The 15,408-nt window shown below is 38.5% G+C and overlaps 1 protein-coding gene across 1 annotated transcript; it reads right to left on the bottom strand.

Annotated features, from left to right (window-relative positions):
• Nucleotides 1-794: 794 nt before the first annotated feature.
• On the bottom strand, nt 795-14,010 carry LOC117929184 (uncharacterized protein HI_0077). The gene is made up of 4 exons (XM_034849433.1): nt 13,802-14,010; nt 13,596-13,715; nt 2,170-2,400; nt 795-1,482 (listed from the first exon to the last, which is right to left on the bottom strand). The coding sequence occupies exons 1-4, from the start codon at nt 13,982-13,984 to the stop codon at nt 1,084-1,086; spliced, it is 933 nt and encodes a 310-aa protein (XP_034705324.1). The 5' UTR covers nt 13,985-14,010; the 3' UTR covers nt 795-1,083.
• Nucleotides 14,011-15,408: the final 1,398 nt, after the last annotated feature.

The following is a 15,408-nucleotide window of genomic DNA, read 5'->3' as shown; positions in this document are numbered from 1 at the left end:
TACTCTGTATGTTTCATCCTCCAACTAGCTTGTAGATGTGCTCACAAAAGAATCCCCAACGCAAACTTTCAACGGATAATTAGTAAGCTTAGGATGCAAATATCTTTGCATCAATTGGAGGGGAAGTGTTCAAATGGGCATTATTTTCAATGAATTAGCTGTATATTTTTTACTGTATTATTACCCTTGATTGATATCTTCTATATTTTCCTAGTTTAATGCTCTATAGGTTAACTAGTGTATTCTATACATTTTATAAGTTTTTTTCCCAAAAAATGTATCAATTTAGCATACTTCTTTCACAAATTCACAAGATTTATCTTACAATTGTTAGTACATGAAATTAAATTTGATTTCATTTACAAGCATGGATGCTTAACAAACAAAAGTTTCTGAAAACCACTAATAGAGATGACATTGGTCACTGTTATGATGTTTAACAGCAGAAGTTTTTTGAAAGACATCAATGGAGATAATATTGGTGGTTGATGACGGTAACCACCAAGTATTGATGTTTAACAGCAGAAGTTTTTGAAAGACGTCAATGGAGATCGATTGGCTTTCATCTTCCACTAGCACTCTTCTGAGCAATGGTTGAATTCTTCCATTCTGAAAGAACTCTTATTTATCAAAATTCTACTGCATCGAAGTTCTGTAATGGTCCAACATCGTTTCAGTTATTGATCAATTATCAATTGATTCTTATGGGGATTAAATTTTTCATTTTCCATCCATTTGTTGTTAATTTATTTTTGTTCCTAAGGTTAAAGATTGTGCCATTCCTGTCTCTGAGGTTGATGTAAAATAAGGTTTTCGGTTTACCTTATTTTAGGATTAGCATAATCTTTCTTTTAAGAAAAGTTCGAAACAATTGTCAATTTGTCATCGAGGACCCATGTGTTTCTGAAAATAAACAAAGCATCTCAAGAATTTTTCTCCCTGAGAATATAACTACAGATGAAGCAGACGTGCATAAGTGCTGCCACATTCTTCAGGCAAACTATTTGGGGAATGGAAGAACCTAAGAAACAATTTATTCTGCTCAGAAAAAAAAGGAAGATGGATGTTGCTATCAAAACTGAATTACTTCTCATCATTCTGGGTTGCTTCTTTGACAGCAAGAGGTTCATACCATTGAGGGCCAAACCCTGCAGCTTTCCTTGCCTCCTCGTTGAAAGGAGGCTTCAATGGCCCCCTGAAGTGTGTCCTCACTGTTGCATGAAACTTCTGAATCACATATTTCTCGTCCTCTACAATTGTAGTTTCTCTTTCTGTGGCTTCATTTTCTAGAGATATCAAGCTGCATGGATCCGTGATTGGATTTCTAGACCTCAGACAAAGGTACTTAAACCATTTTACTCCTGCAGCACAATGGGTGATCTCTTCTGGGTAAACCACCCTCTCCAATAAATTTGCAGTCTTATTGTCACCTCCATTGCGAAAACGAGATATGGTTGTGGGTAGCACATCAAGTCCTCTGGCCTGTTTTATAACCCAATTGTGTTGTCAAAACAACATTTATAGATATAAAAAAAAAAAAACTAATGAATTGTTCAGACAATGCATGGGAATTGAATCATCAATTTCATTTTCCTAAGCCTATATAAGATGAAAAGAAAAATCCAGCATCTAGGGTGATTTTAAGGTCATTTTCAAAGATGTTTAAAAAGTAAAAATGTCATTGTGTCGTGAAATCTTAAAAAGCCCCTAAACTAATTTCTAGCTATTGCTCTTTTTTTTTAAACAGCTCCATTCTAGATGATGAATGTATCATATACAGAGTGGAAACAATTCAGTTTCCATTTGACATTCAGAGTCACCCTATAGAGATCGTTCCATATTGTTTTGCATACAGGTTTTGTTGTTCATAACATTTTAAATGGGTTTACCTCCTGGCATTAATAGAATAGATGACAGAGCACTAGGCTCCCATACAACCTATTGCAGCTTAAGCTGCTAACAGGCCTTGAGGCATCAAATCCTATAACCCTGGGTATTTTCCCTAAGGTTTGAATAATTATCACCATTCCGTGAGATAGATTGTAGATCTTCCTGATTACTCAAAGTCATAATTTTATGCTTCAAACATCATTGGAAACAACATGGAATGATTTCTACTCCATATAATTCATCTAAGCAAAAACAAGAGATTTCTATAACTTATCTTACCTCATGGACGCAGTGCTCAACTGCCAATCGTGCCAACAGATCCTTGGAAGTAGCAGTGGCTGAGTCCCAGAGACCATCATGAGCCGGCAATGCTCCATAGAATGAACCCAGCTCCTCGAGTCGTGCTGCAAGGAGGGTGAAGTGCCTGCCTTCATACTGAGCCACCTTCACAAAATCAGTGAAGAATTCTCTTGGCATGGCCTCTTGTTCACCAAAACGAGCAATTATATCCTATAAAAAATCAAGAAATGAAATGAAAAACATGAATTAATTCATGAGCAGTAAAAAATATCAGCAACAGAAAAGTGTTTTTATTTATTTAATTATTTGCTTATTTATTTTTTGAATAGACAAATAGGAATATTATTATTAGTGCCTAATAGAAAAAGGGGGTATGCTCCAAGTACAAGGGGGCGATACAAAGGTCACCAAGTGGCAAAAAGGAAGCAAAAACAACCACACTCCGCTATCTAGAGTCTAACCAATCAATGAAGTATAACAAGGTCAAAGGACAATCCTGTAGTTACTGACAAGACCAATGGAAGAGGAACCAATGAAGGAATCTTTGAGAGATTGATGCAATCACTCCACTCCATCAAAAATCAAAGATTATATTCCTGGCATACAGTCAAAAACAAGCATAAAGAAGCAACCATCCAAACTTTCCTCCTATTCCCCAAAAACTGTCATGACAGTCTAGACGCACTTCTCTCGCTACATAGGGGAGCACCTAGGGGAGACCAAATAGAAAGTACAACAGGTGCCACAGTCCCCTTGCCCATAATGGATGGTGATACCTTTAGCTGCTTTCTTACACAAGCAACAATAGTTTTTGGGAAAGATCATGACACGAAATATGGGATGAAAAATAATAAATTTTGTCTATTAGATTGACTATACACATAGTTTATATAGGAGATTACAAGAGAAGAAATAGGAAACAAGAGACATAACAGGAAACTAACTTATTCCTAAATCATAAAACTATCTATTTACATAAATAGGAAACTAAAATAATAGGAAAATAATTCTCTTATTCTATTTACAGCTCAACACTCCCCCTCAAGCTGAGGAATAAATGTCTTCCATTTCCATCTTAGATACAAGATCGTGAAACATTGAATTGTTCAACCCTTTTGTTAGGATATCAGCTAATTGATGTTTTGATGGAACATAGGACATACACACTACTCCTTCCTTCAATTTTTCTTTGATGAAATGCCTATCAATCTCAATATGTTTTGTCCTATGTGTTGTATAGGATTATAAGCAATATTGATAGCTGACTTGTTGTCACAATAGAGCTTCATAGGACCATCCCACTTGATTCTCAAATCATCTAAAATAATCTTCAACCAAAGTAGTTCACACAACCCTTAAGCAATGGCCCTAAACTCTGATTTTGCAGACGACTTTGCTACCACATTCTGTTTTTTACTTCTCCATGTTACCAAATTACCTCCAAGAAAAGTACAATACCCTGTAATTGATCTTTGATCCACTAGGAAACCTGCATAGTCAATGTCGGTGTATGCTTCTAGAGCAAGAGTATTGTTCTTCTTGAACAAAATTCCTTTCCCGGGGTTGCCTTTCAAGTAATGCAGCACCCTGTAAGCAACTTGAAGATGTCTCTTGGATCATGCATGAATTGACTGATTACACTCACCAAGTAGGCGATGTCTGGCCGAGTGTGAGCAAGGTATATGAGCCTACCAATTAGCCTCTGGTACATTCTTTTATCCACCACTGGTTCTTCTTTAGCTTCTCCCAACTTGTGGTTTGGATCCATTGGGGTAGAGACTGGTTTATACCCAATCTTCCCTGTTTCTACCAATAAATCAGTCACATACTTTTGTTGAGAGATGAAGATCCCTTGGGTGGAATATGTCACCTCAATACCGAGGAAGTACTTCAATTTCCCTAGTTCCTTTATCTCAAACTCTGTTGCTAATCTCTGCTTCACTTCATGTTTTTCTCTCTCATCATTTCCAGTCAATATGATGTCGTTAACATAAACTAGAAGAGCAGTTACTCTCCTTGCAATCGAGTGCTTAATGAAGAGAGTGTGGTCACCTTGGCTTTGTTTGTACCCAGACTCTTTCATGACTTTTGCAAATCTCTCAAATCAAGCCCTAGGAGATTGTTTTAGCCCATAAAGGGCCTTTTTCAGCTTACACACCTTGTTACCTGTGTTTCCCTCAAATCCCGGTGGGATGTTCATGTAAATCTCTTTATCTAAATCACCATGAAGAAATGCATTCTTACCATCATACTGTAAGAGTTTCCAATTGTAGTGGACAGCCAGTGACAACAGGATTCTTACAGTATTCATTTTTGCAACTGGAGCAAAAGTCTCCTGATAATCAACTCCATAAGTTTGAGTGTACCCTTTGGCTAACAATCTTGCTTTATGTCTCTTAAGAGATCCATCAGCCTTATACTTCATTGTGAAAATCCACTTGCAATCAACAATGTTATTCTCTTTCGGTCTATCAACAATCTCTTATGTTTTATTCTTTTCTAATGCACTCATCTCCTCTCTCATAGCATCCTTCCATTCCCTTTTTGTCAATGTCTCAGAAACAGTGTTAGGGATGATAGTGGTGTTTAGACTCATAATAAAATTCTTGTGGGCTGGTGATAGGTGCTTAAGAGACACATAGTGTGATAGTGGATAGAGTGGTCGATTAGTGCATTCTCTGGTACCTTTTCTGACAGCAATGGGAAGGTCTAGGTTTAGGTTGTTTGTTGAGTCAGTGGAAGTTTCACCAGGTTATGTATGTAAAGATGGGTTTGATCTTACTGTGATTTCATTCCCAGGGTTTGAGTTGGATTCTTGGACCTGCTTTTGTTCTGGAATGGCCTTTTCCCTTGAATATACCTTAGAAAATTGTGGAAAATTGCAAGTGACACTGGCTGGAACAGAGGATGACACGGGTTCAATGGTAAAATTAGGTGACTCAAGTGTGATTTACTCGAATGACTCAGGTTCTTCATCACCATGGGTTGAGACATGAGGAAGATCAAGAGGTTCAAATGACTCACAAGGACTATCTTCCATCATTGAAATCTCCCCCTGAAGAGAGGACTTAGGGAAAAAAAGATTTATTTTCTGTGAAGGTGACATTTGCAGAGATGTAAAATTTTCTAGTTGAGGGATTGTAACACTTGTATCCTTTTTGAGTGGATGAGTAACCAAGGAAGACATATTTTATGGCTCGGGGGTCTAGCTTGTCTCTATGTTGACTGTGGACATGAACAAATGCAATGCACCCAAATACCCTAGGAGTGAGCCCATTTGAGGTTCTGAAGTGTGGATAGAAACTCTTAAGTATCTCTACGAGGCTTTTGTTGTCTAACACTCGTGAGGGAATTCTATTTATCATGTATGTGGCAATAAGAACAGCTTCCCCTTAATAGGACTTAGGAACATTCCCTTGAAAGAGTAAGGTTTAGGTTGTGTTGAGTAAATGCCCATTTTTCCTCTTGGCTACCTCATTTTGTTGGGGTATGTTAACACAGATGAGTCATGGAGAATGCTTTGTGATTGAAAATAGGGTGACAAAATCTGGTTAAAGTAATCTCTAGCATTGTCTGTCCTAAAGCTTTTTATTTTAACCCCAAATTGGTTTTGAACCATTGAATGGAAATTAGGTATAACAATGCTAACATCAGATTTTTGTTTAAGATGAAAGATCCATGTAACCCGAGTGCAGTCATCAATTAAGGATACAAACCAACAAGCCCCAGAAACATTAGGTATAGTCGAAGGACCCCATATGTCATTATGAATCAAATGAAAAGGATGAGAACTTCTTTTATTGCTAATAGGAAAAGATACACGAGTATGTTTTGCCAATTCACAAGTTTCGCAATTTTTTTTTTTTTTTTTTGATAAGTAAACAAGATATGCATTAGAAAAAGGCTAAAAGCGACAAAGCATACAGGGAGTATACAAGGCGGCTAAAGCCTCAAAAAGAGAGCTACAGGACCAAATAAAGACTACCTCCCCTTAAGTGGATGCTACCCACTCCAAAAAGCCTATAAGGGAGAGACTCCTCACCTAAATACACTTTGGCTCAGCTCCATAAGTTACAAACAAAAGAATTCTTTAATTTTTGGATATTCAACACACCTCCCCTAAAAGCTAACCTATTCCTTTCCTTCCAAACTGTCCAAAAAATACACAACGGTATGGATTTCCAAACTTTTTTCCTTTTCTTCCCTACAAATGGGCCCCTCCAGGTAGTTAAGACCTCCTTTACAGTTTCTGGGAAGACCCATTTAACATCTACTAACTTAAGAATAATATCCCACAGAGCTCTAGTCACTATACAGTATATAAGAATATGATTTACATTCTCTTCTTCACAACCACACAAAAAGCAACAATTAGGGAGTTGCACCCCTCTTATCTGGAACCTGTCCAGAGTGAGCACCTTCCCTCACGTCGCCTCCCAAGCAAAAAAAGCAACTTTAGTTGGCACCCTATCCACCCATATGCTCCTTGAAGGAAAAACTGTGGCATTAGGGTTGTCCAGCAGCCTATAAGCTTCCTTGACCCTGAATAGACCATTTCTTCCTCGCCTCCACATAACTGAATCTTCCTCCAAAGAAGGCCTATGACCCCTCAAGGTGTGGAGCAACTCCCCAACCATATCCAGCTCCCAATCATTGAAGTCTCTCAAAAAGACTAGGTTCCAATCTCCTTGACCAGAATTTTGGTCCCACATCTCCTCAATCGTTGCGTCCCTATGCGCAGTCAGGACAAAGAGATGATTGAAACAATGGGACAACAGTGAATCAGTGCACCAAGTATCTTTCCAAAATTTGATTTTGGAGCCCTTCCCAACTAGAAACACCAGATTTTCCCAACACCAATCGGATTCTTTCATAATCTCCTTCCAAGCCCCTACTCCAACCGCCCCACTAGCCTTCTTTGACCTCCATCCATGATCCTCTTGCCCATACTTCGTTGTGATCACTTGCTTCCAAAGATTATCTTTTTCACAAGCAAACCTCCAAATCCACTTGCCAAGCAAGGCTCTATTCAGTATGGCTATTTTCCTTAAGCCTAACCCACCCTTGTTCTTTTCTGTGCAAACCACATCCCATTTAACTAGATAAGTTTCCTCCCCCCCATAGGAAGTCTCTTTGAACTTTCTCCACTCTTTTAGCAACAGACTTAGGCATTCGAAAAATAGACATTTGGTATATTGGCATGCTAGCCAAGGTGCTTTTTATAAGAGTGATCCTCCCCCCTTTGGAAATGTACTGCCTTTTCCAAAGCGCAAGTCTCCTCCTAACTCTCTCTTCCACTCCATCCCACATAGAAGTAGCCCTATTAGGAACCCCTAGAGGGAGTCCCAAGTATTGAGAGGGCAAGGATCCCACCCTGCACCCTGACTCAACTGCCAGCTCAAGAATCTCCTCCACTTCTCCAACTGGGATGATTTCGCTTTTGGCTAGATTAATTCGAAGACCTGAAGCCGCTTCAAACCAAAGAAGAATCCAGCTTAGATGAGAAACTTGCTCCTTACTTGCCTCACAGAACACTATTGTGTCATCAGCAAAAAATAGGTGGGAGATATTCAAAGAAGTTCTACTACCACCCCAAATGATGCATCCTGATAAATATCCCCCCTCCACCGCTCTCCTAATGAGGACGTCCAACATTTCCATTCCCATAACAAAGAGATAAGGGGATAGAGGATCCCCTTGTCTAAGCCCTTTAGTGCTAAGGAAAAAACCAGCTAGCACTCCATTAACAAGAACTGAGAATTTGGTAGAGGACACGCAACTCCACATCCATCCCACCCACTTAGTCCCAAAGCCCATTTTTTTAAGGACCTTCATTAAGAAGTTCCAATTGATGCTGTCATAAGCTTTTTCTATATCCAATTTGCAAATAAGGCCCCCCCAAGAGACTGATAGGTCTAAAGTCTCCAAGGTCCTTAGCCCCACTTTTCTTAGGAATCAAAACCAGAAATGTATTGTTGAGGCTTCTAACAAAAGAGTTATGCTCATGAAATTCTTTAAACATATCCAGAATCTCCTCTTTGGTAAAATCCCAAGCGTTTTGCCAGAAAGCTACAGTAAAGTCATCCGGACCAGGGGCTTTATCCCCATTCATCTCCATCAACGCCGTATAAATCTCATTCCCTGTAAAGGGGACCTCCAAGCTCTCTGCTTCTTGCCGGCTGATGTGATTAATTTGAATTCTTCCAATATCCGCCTTCCATTCCATATCTTCAGAAAGCATCTGCTGAAACGAGTTCACAATTTCTTCCCTCACCTCCTGCTCCTCTAACAGTTACTCCCCATTAACCTTAATTCTGTCCAAAGCGTTGTTTCTTCGATGAGCACTTGCCATTCGATGGAAGAAACTCGTGTTTCTATCCCCCTCCCTTAGTCAAATCTCCCTTGAAAGTTGTCTCCAATGGGCTTCCTCCAACAGAACCCACTTTTTAAAGGTTACTTTTGCTTCTTTTTTTAAATCAAATTCCTCCACAGTCAAGTTTCTCTCGCTTTCCACCCGATCCCAGAAATCTACTTGTTGTAGGGCTGAAGCTTTGTTACCTTCCAGCCTCCCAAAAACCTCTTTGTTCCAAATTTTCAGCTTCTTTTTTATTTCCCTCATTTTAAAAGCCAATCTATAGCTAGCGCTGCCCTTGACTTCAATTCCCTGCCACCAGGTTCTAACAAGGTCTTTGAATCCCTCAACTTTAAGCCACATGTTTTCGAACCTAAACGGAGTAGGACCTCTTCTTATTCCACCCCCCTCTAAAATGATTGGGAAATGGTCAGAAATTGGCCGAGACAATATGCTCTGAGTGACCCCGCTAAATTGATCTAACCAGCTAGGGGAAACTAGAAATCTGTCCAATCTCGCCCATGCCTGGTTATTTAGGCCCCCATTCTAGGTGAATTCTCCCCCTGAAGAGAAAGGTCCACCAGCCTTAGGTCATCAACAGTCTCTACGAATCTCCTCATTGCTGAGCTAATTCTCCTCTGGCTACTCCTTTCCAGTTGAAACAGGGTGATGTTGAAATCCCCACCAAGGCACCAGGGGTCATCCCAAAGGCCTCTAATCGCCCCAAATTCTTCCCACATGCCCTCCCTGTCCACTTTGGTAAATGGACCATACACTCCTGTGAACACCCAACAAGCCCCATTTTCTACAATCTTTGAATCTACAAGACAGCGTGAATTTACCCTCCTCCCAGTCCATAATATCCAGGGCCCTCTTATCCCAGCAAATCAAAATACCACCCGCAGCCCCCTCTGTATTTAAGGCTCTCTAATCTATAAATCTTCCATTGCCTAGACTTCTCACAATACCCTCCGACATCGCCTAAATTTTGGTCTCCTGAATACAAATTAAATCCACCCTCTGATCCCTTATATAATTCTTAATGATTTTCCTCTTAGAGCTTTCATTTGCTCCCCTCACATTCCAGCTTAGAATCTTCAGCTTCATTGGACAACTACAATCTAATTCCCTTTGCCCTGTGAAGGACCTTTCTGCTTGTTCCCCCCCCCCCCCCCCCCCTCATAATTGACATAGCATTCCAGCCTCTTTAATTCCCTTTCAAACTTTGACTTCTGCAAGAGCTCTTTGCTGTGAATCTTTTCCCGTCTCTCTCTGATTTTAATCAGAAAGCTCAGGACCTCCTTTTCCAACCCCTCCGTTGAAAATCCCAGAAATTGGCTGAATTTTGCCAAACTACATTCCTCCCATATTTCCTCTTTCTCCTTTCCGGTATCTTGATTTTCAGATACACCAGGATTCCCCTCCTTACCCCTGACCTTATCTCTGTTTCTATTGGCATATCCCAATTTCCAGAACCCATTATCATTCTCAGAATTCCCCTCATACACTGTTAACCATGTTGATTTATCACCCCATGATTCCTCCTCTATACCCCCTGGACGATCGAAAGACTCTCCTTCCGGAGCCCGATCAGAATGAGAAGAAAGAAGAAGAGGTATCCCCAAAACCCTTTTTCCTTTAGAATGGAAAATCAAGTCATACCTCTGAGCTTCCTCTTCAAGCGCTCGGTCCGTCATTGAGAAGCAAGCTCTCATTTGCTCCCTTCTAACTTAGAAATATCTAATCCTTGGAACAAATGAGGAAACATGACCTTTAAAACCCTAAAAGATGGATGACCTAAACGTAGGTGATACAACCAAATGATATCTTTATTTGAGGAACTGAGAAAAGACAACAACAAATTATTACTAGTTTTCTAAGATGATTCAAGGTGGTAAAGACCGCTCCTTTCCTTAGCAAGTCCAATCCTCCTCCCCGAGCCTTGTTCCTGAAAAACGCAATAAGAAGGGAAAAAAATAGCATAACATTTAAGATCATAGGTAAGCTTTTGAATGGAAACAAGGTTGGCCAACAATTTTGGTACATAGAGGACATTTTTAAGAATAAGGGTAGGTGTGATGTATATGTCTCCGAAACCTGCAACGATAGCTAAAGAGTCATTGGCCACTGCAATTTTCTTGTTACTTGAGCTTGGGGTATAGGTATGGAAAACTTGAGATTTGAAGGTCATATGGTCTGTGGCACCGGAGTCTATTATCCAAGAGTCATCATAAACCTTGTGTGAGGCATTTATGCAAAAAGAGAGTGAAGGTGTACGGTGTACCTGAAAGAGCCAAAGAACAAGTTCCAGTAGGTTTGTCAAGGGATCCCAACAAGCTTCTCAGCTTCTCCATTTCTTCACTATTAAACAAGTTCCAGTAGGTTTGTAAAGAACACGTGAATAAAAAAAAAAATCTACCTATAAAGGCCAAAAAAATGGCGATGAAGGTCAGAATGATGCCCAGGTCTTAAAAACCTGGCTTTGATACCATGACACGAAATATGGGATGAAAAATAATAAATTTTGTCTATTAGATTGACTATACACAGTTTATATACAAAATTACAAGAGAAAAAATAGGAAACAAGAGACATAATAGAAAACTAACTTATTCCTAAATTATACAACTATCTATTTACAAAAATAGGAAACTAATAAAACTATCTATTTACAGAAATAGGAAACTAACATAATAGAAAAATAATTCTCCTATTCTATTTACAGCTCAACAGATCATCCTCCAGTCTTGCAATTATCTAAAGCCAAAATCCTATGCCAAGTTGTGTCCCATGCAAAGAAGCACACCTCGGATTGGCCTCAGAACACAAACTTCCCTTAGGACAAAACATCTCTAACTCTTACCTCCAAAGCAGAATAGAAAGATTTAATAGAGAATTTCCTAGTCTTAGCACCCTGCCAAACCAATCCTTGTCTTCTCTGAGTCCTCCCTTTTCCTAAAGCCTCCTAAGTAAACCTCCAACACTACACAATTCCCAATCATGGAATTGTTATGAGAAACTAGGATTCCAAGGCCCTTAATCACCTAAAAGCTCCCAAGCATCAGCCTTTGAAACTGCTAGAATAAAAGGAGGGGAAAAATCTCTCAAAAACATCCAGTCTACACTATTACCATTGCTCACCTCTAATTTGGTTTTAACCTGAAACATCCCTCACCCAACTTAATTTGATTGCTCACCTGTAATCTGGTTCTAGTGTGAAACATCCTCCACCATCTTCTTATTGCTTTCCACAAACCCACACCATATACCTCCCTTCACAAATACACCAACCTCTTGGCTCTTTCCATATTTTCTTACAATAACCAACCTCCAAAGAAAGTCTCTTTCCAAAGTAAATCTCCAACTCCATTTTCCAAACAAAACTTTGTTTGGGAAAGATATGGCTCTACGAGCTACAGCCCTTTTCTTTTTATCCATACAAATGGACAACCAATTTACGAGGTAAGGTTTCTTCTCAAAAGCTCCACCTCCTTAAAGAAAATCTAGATGGATTTTTTGCAGTCTCAAACTCAGAACCTAGGAATGACCGAGAGAAACATAAAGTAACTAGGTAAGCTGGAAATGGTACTTCTGAGCAGAATGAGCTTCCCACCCATTGAGAGGTAACAACATTTCCACAAGAAATACCTTCTATAAATTTCCTCTTCTATCATATCCCAAACCAAACCAATAAAGACTTAAACGGGGCTTCCAAAGGTAAACCTAAGCACATGGCAGGCAACTTGCCCACCGCTCAGCCTAGCAAAGACACTAGCTGCTACACATTAGGGACCTCTCCCCTAGAAATTAATCACTTTTCTCCATTTGAACTTTTAGATCTAAAAAAGCCTCAAAACTAGAAAAGGATCCAACTCATTTATGTCATTTGTTTCAGACAAGGCTCACAAAAGGGAAGGGTCTCATCTCCCTCTTCAATCCCCACCCAAAAAACACAATATAAAACTAGCCCCCTTGCCTTCCTCAAGGAATGGAAAAAGGGGGTCGACCTAAAGCCCATTGAGCTTTGGAAAAAATCAGAAGGTATACAACTCAACATCACATAGAACCTCCTTGTTGAGATGCAAAACCAAATCAAATCAATCCATTTCTACCCTAAGACCATCTTACCTAGCACTTCAATTAACGTGAGCACAAGTTTTTTCAGTGTCTTACTAATAACATCACCTTTGGAACTCTTCAACCTCAAGTCAATGATATAATTTTCCATTAGAGCCACATTCAGAATTTACGTACCCCTTACAAAAGCATTCTAAGAAAGTGGTAAGAAAAGTGGTTTTGAATTCTCAGAACTTCTTCAATAGCCCCAAATTCTGCCCTTCCATCAACAAAGTCTCAGTAATGTTGTCAAAACACCAAAGAAAACCATTTGGCCCAAGGGCTTTATCCTTCTCCTTTCCAACCTGAACAACACAGCATGAACTTGCTCCACAGAAAAGGGATCCTTCAAGCTTGAAGGACAAATCATCAATACTAGTTCTTCAATTTACCCCAGATCAGTCGGTAAGAAGTGGACGTAATTCACTACTTCTTAAGAACATCCTTCATCAACCATACACCATTCACCCTTAGTCCAACAATGAGAATCTCTCCTTCAGCCACAATTCCTTTGACTAATTATCACCTAAAGAAAAAATCATGATAAAAGAAAGTCATTTTAGAATGTTCAACCAAATGCAAAGAGCAAGACTGATACACTAAGCAAGGCAGTGCTTTGCTTGATTTTTAAGTGAAATGTGGAGCAAGGACAACAGGAAAGCTACAAAGCACTCATATCAAGGGGGTGAGAAGACATGATAACTGAAAAATAAACCAACAAACAAAAACCATGGCCAACCCAGAATCTTTAGAATATTACAGCATTGTTGAGTCATGCTGTAATCAAATAACATCCGTCGTCGCTTCCTTCTTCCATGAATTTAAGCTTTAAACGCCAGTGGATTTGAAGATTGTGTCAGAGCTTAAGAAATTACACACAAGATAATTATCATTGCCCCGTCTATGGTTAGAAAGATGAGTAAAAAAGGGGTCATACCCAGGACAAGTCAATGGCCCAGCTTTCAGTGTGGACAAGACTATGCACAATGGCCTGCCGACTCTGTAAGCTGCCAGCTTTTCCCAGCTTGGGCATGAGACCGGGCGGAACCAGCTTCACCTGCGGCAGCAGGGTGATTGAGGCATTTCATCGAACAGGTAGAGTATTACATGAAATGGCATTGAGGAAGGAGGTAGTGAGCGTACATTACTGAGCCTGGCGGGGCGGTCAGGCACGGGGAGATGGAGTGATGGGTGGTATGGCAGAGTGATGGAGCCCTGGAGCCACTTGGTCGCGACTTCATCGCCCAGTCGGGCCTTGTCGAATGGGTCGGCGGTGTTTAGCACACGTAGCGCAGCTTCCACTAACGCCTCCGTCGGACGGCCCATCCCTTATACTCTCTCCCAGACCAGTTATTTTATTCAAAATAAATAAGTATTATTTATTTTTGCCTCACAATAAATAGACAGCAGTGTCCTCCAATTATATCTCAAAAATGCAACATAAAAAAATGGATAATTATGTGTTGAACCCAGCTGAACCCAAAAATTAAAATTTGGCCCATAAAAATTACATAATTATGAGAAGGATATAAAATGTGAAAAGACCAATATACCCTTCAAAACTATTTTAAATATTGTGATAGAAAATATTTAATAAACTCTTTTATCTTAATTTTTTTAATAATTATTTTGAAATTTATTATTTTTAGAAAACTAATTTTTTAAAAAATATATTCTAAAAATATATCATTTTAAAAAAATAATTTTGACATATTTTTAGTTATTTTTTACACACATAATTTTAAATATATATATTTTCCAATATGTTTGATTTTCAAATAATAATAATAATAATTTATTTTTATTTTTATTTTTTTTGGAAAATGATGTATTTTTTTCCAAATCACTAAATTAAATTAAATTTTATTGAGGTTTACAAAAGGAATAAAATTTAAATAAATGTTTTTCTACTTTTTTTTTTCATAGTCAATAAAGGTCATTTTTAGAAAGATAAAAAATTCATATCTTTCTTCTCAATTTTCACACTTTCTCTAGGTTTTGGGCTTAAATGGAGAACTTATATACACCAAAGCTTAATTTTTGGACCCAACTAGATCAAAAACACAATTGTCCCTAAAAAAATCCTACTTTCTATTCTATGTCAGGTCACCCAAAAACTTAGTTGCACAGGGATCCAAGCAACTTAATTTCTGGATTCCATCATCTAAATTTTGAAAATAGTTCTTAAAAATCAATTTTTTTTAAACAATTTTCAAAAACAATTCTGTAATATTTTTCAAAAGTCTGTTTGAGAACTTGGAATGTTTTCAACCAATTTGTTATATTTCCAAATAACTTTTATATGAAATGTTTTATTTTCAATAATTCTCCACATTTATATAATTATTTTTTACAGCAGTCCCTAGAAAACAATTAAAATGTATTATAAAAAAACACTCTATTTTCAAAACAATTTTCAGAAATTATACAGCTTATGAATGTGACAAAAATATATAAAGATGTAGAAGAGGAATGGGAAGGAATAAAAGGTATAAAATTCTTCCTTAATATTTAGTCTGCACAGAGATCCATATGTATACAAAAATTCCTAGCACTAAAAATAGAAACTTTCCTAACTTAATTACATCCCATCCCTTTAGTGATGGGATTGCCTAATTCTCTCCTCAATTACAAAATTATACAACCATGGCTTTCCTAATGTGATTCTTCCACAGAAGACTCTCCACAACTCAAGGGGGAAAAATCCCCTAAAAAGGACATCATTTGACTAACTCCTCACTTGGCTAAGT

This window comes from Vitis riparia, chromosome 13, assembly GCF_004353265.1.
Source record: "Vitis riparia cultivar Riparia Gloire de Montpellier isolate 1030 chromosome 13, EGFV_Vit.rip_1.0, whole genome shotgun sequence".
NCBI lineage: Eukaryota > Viridiplantae > Streptophyta > Magnoliopsida > Vitales > Vitaceae > Vitis > Vitis riparia.
The sequence above is the reverse complement of the archived record's forward strand: the minus strand, read 5'-3'. Positions and strand labels throughout refer to the sequence as shown.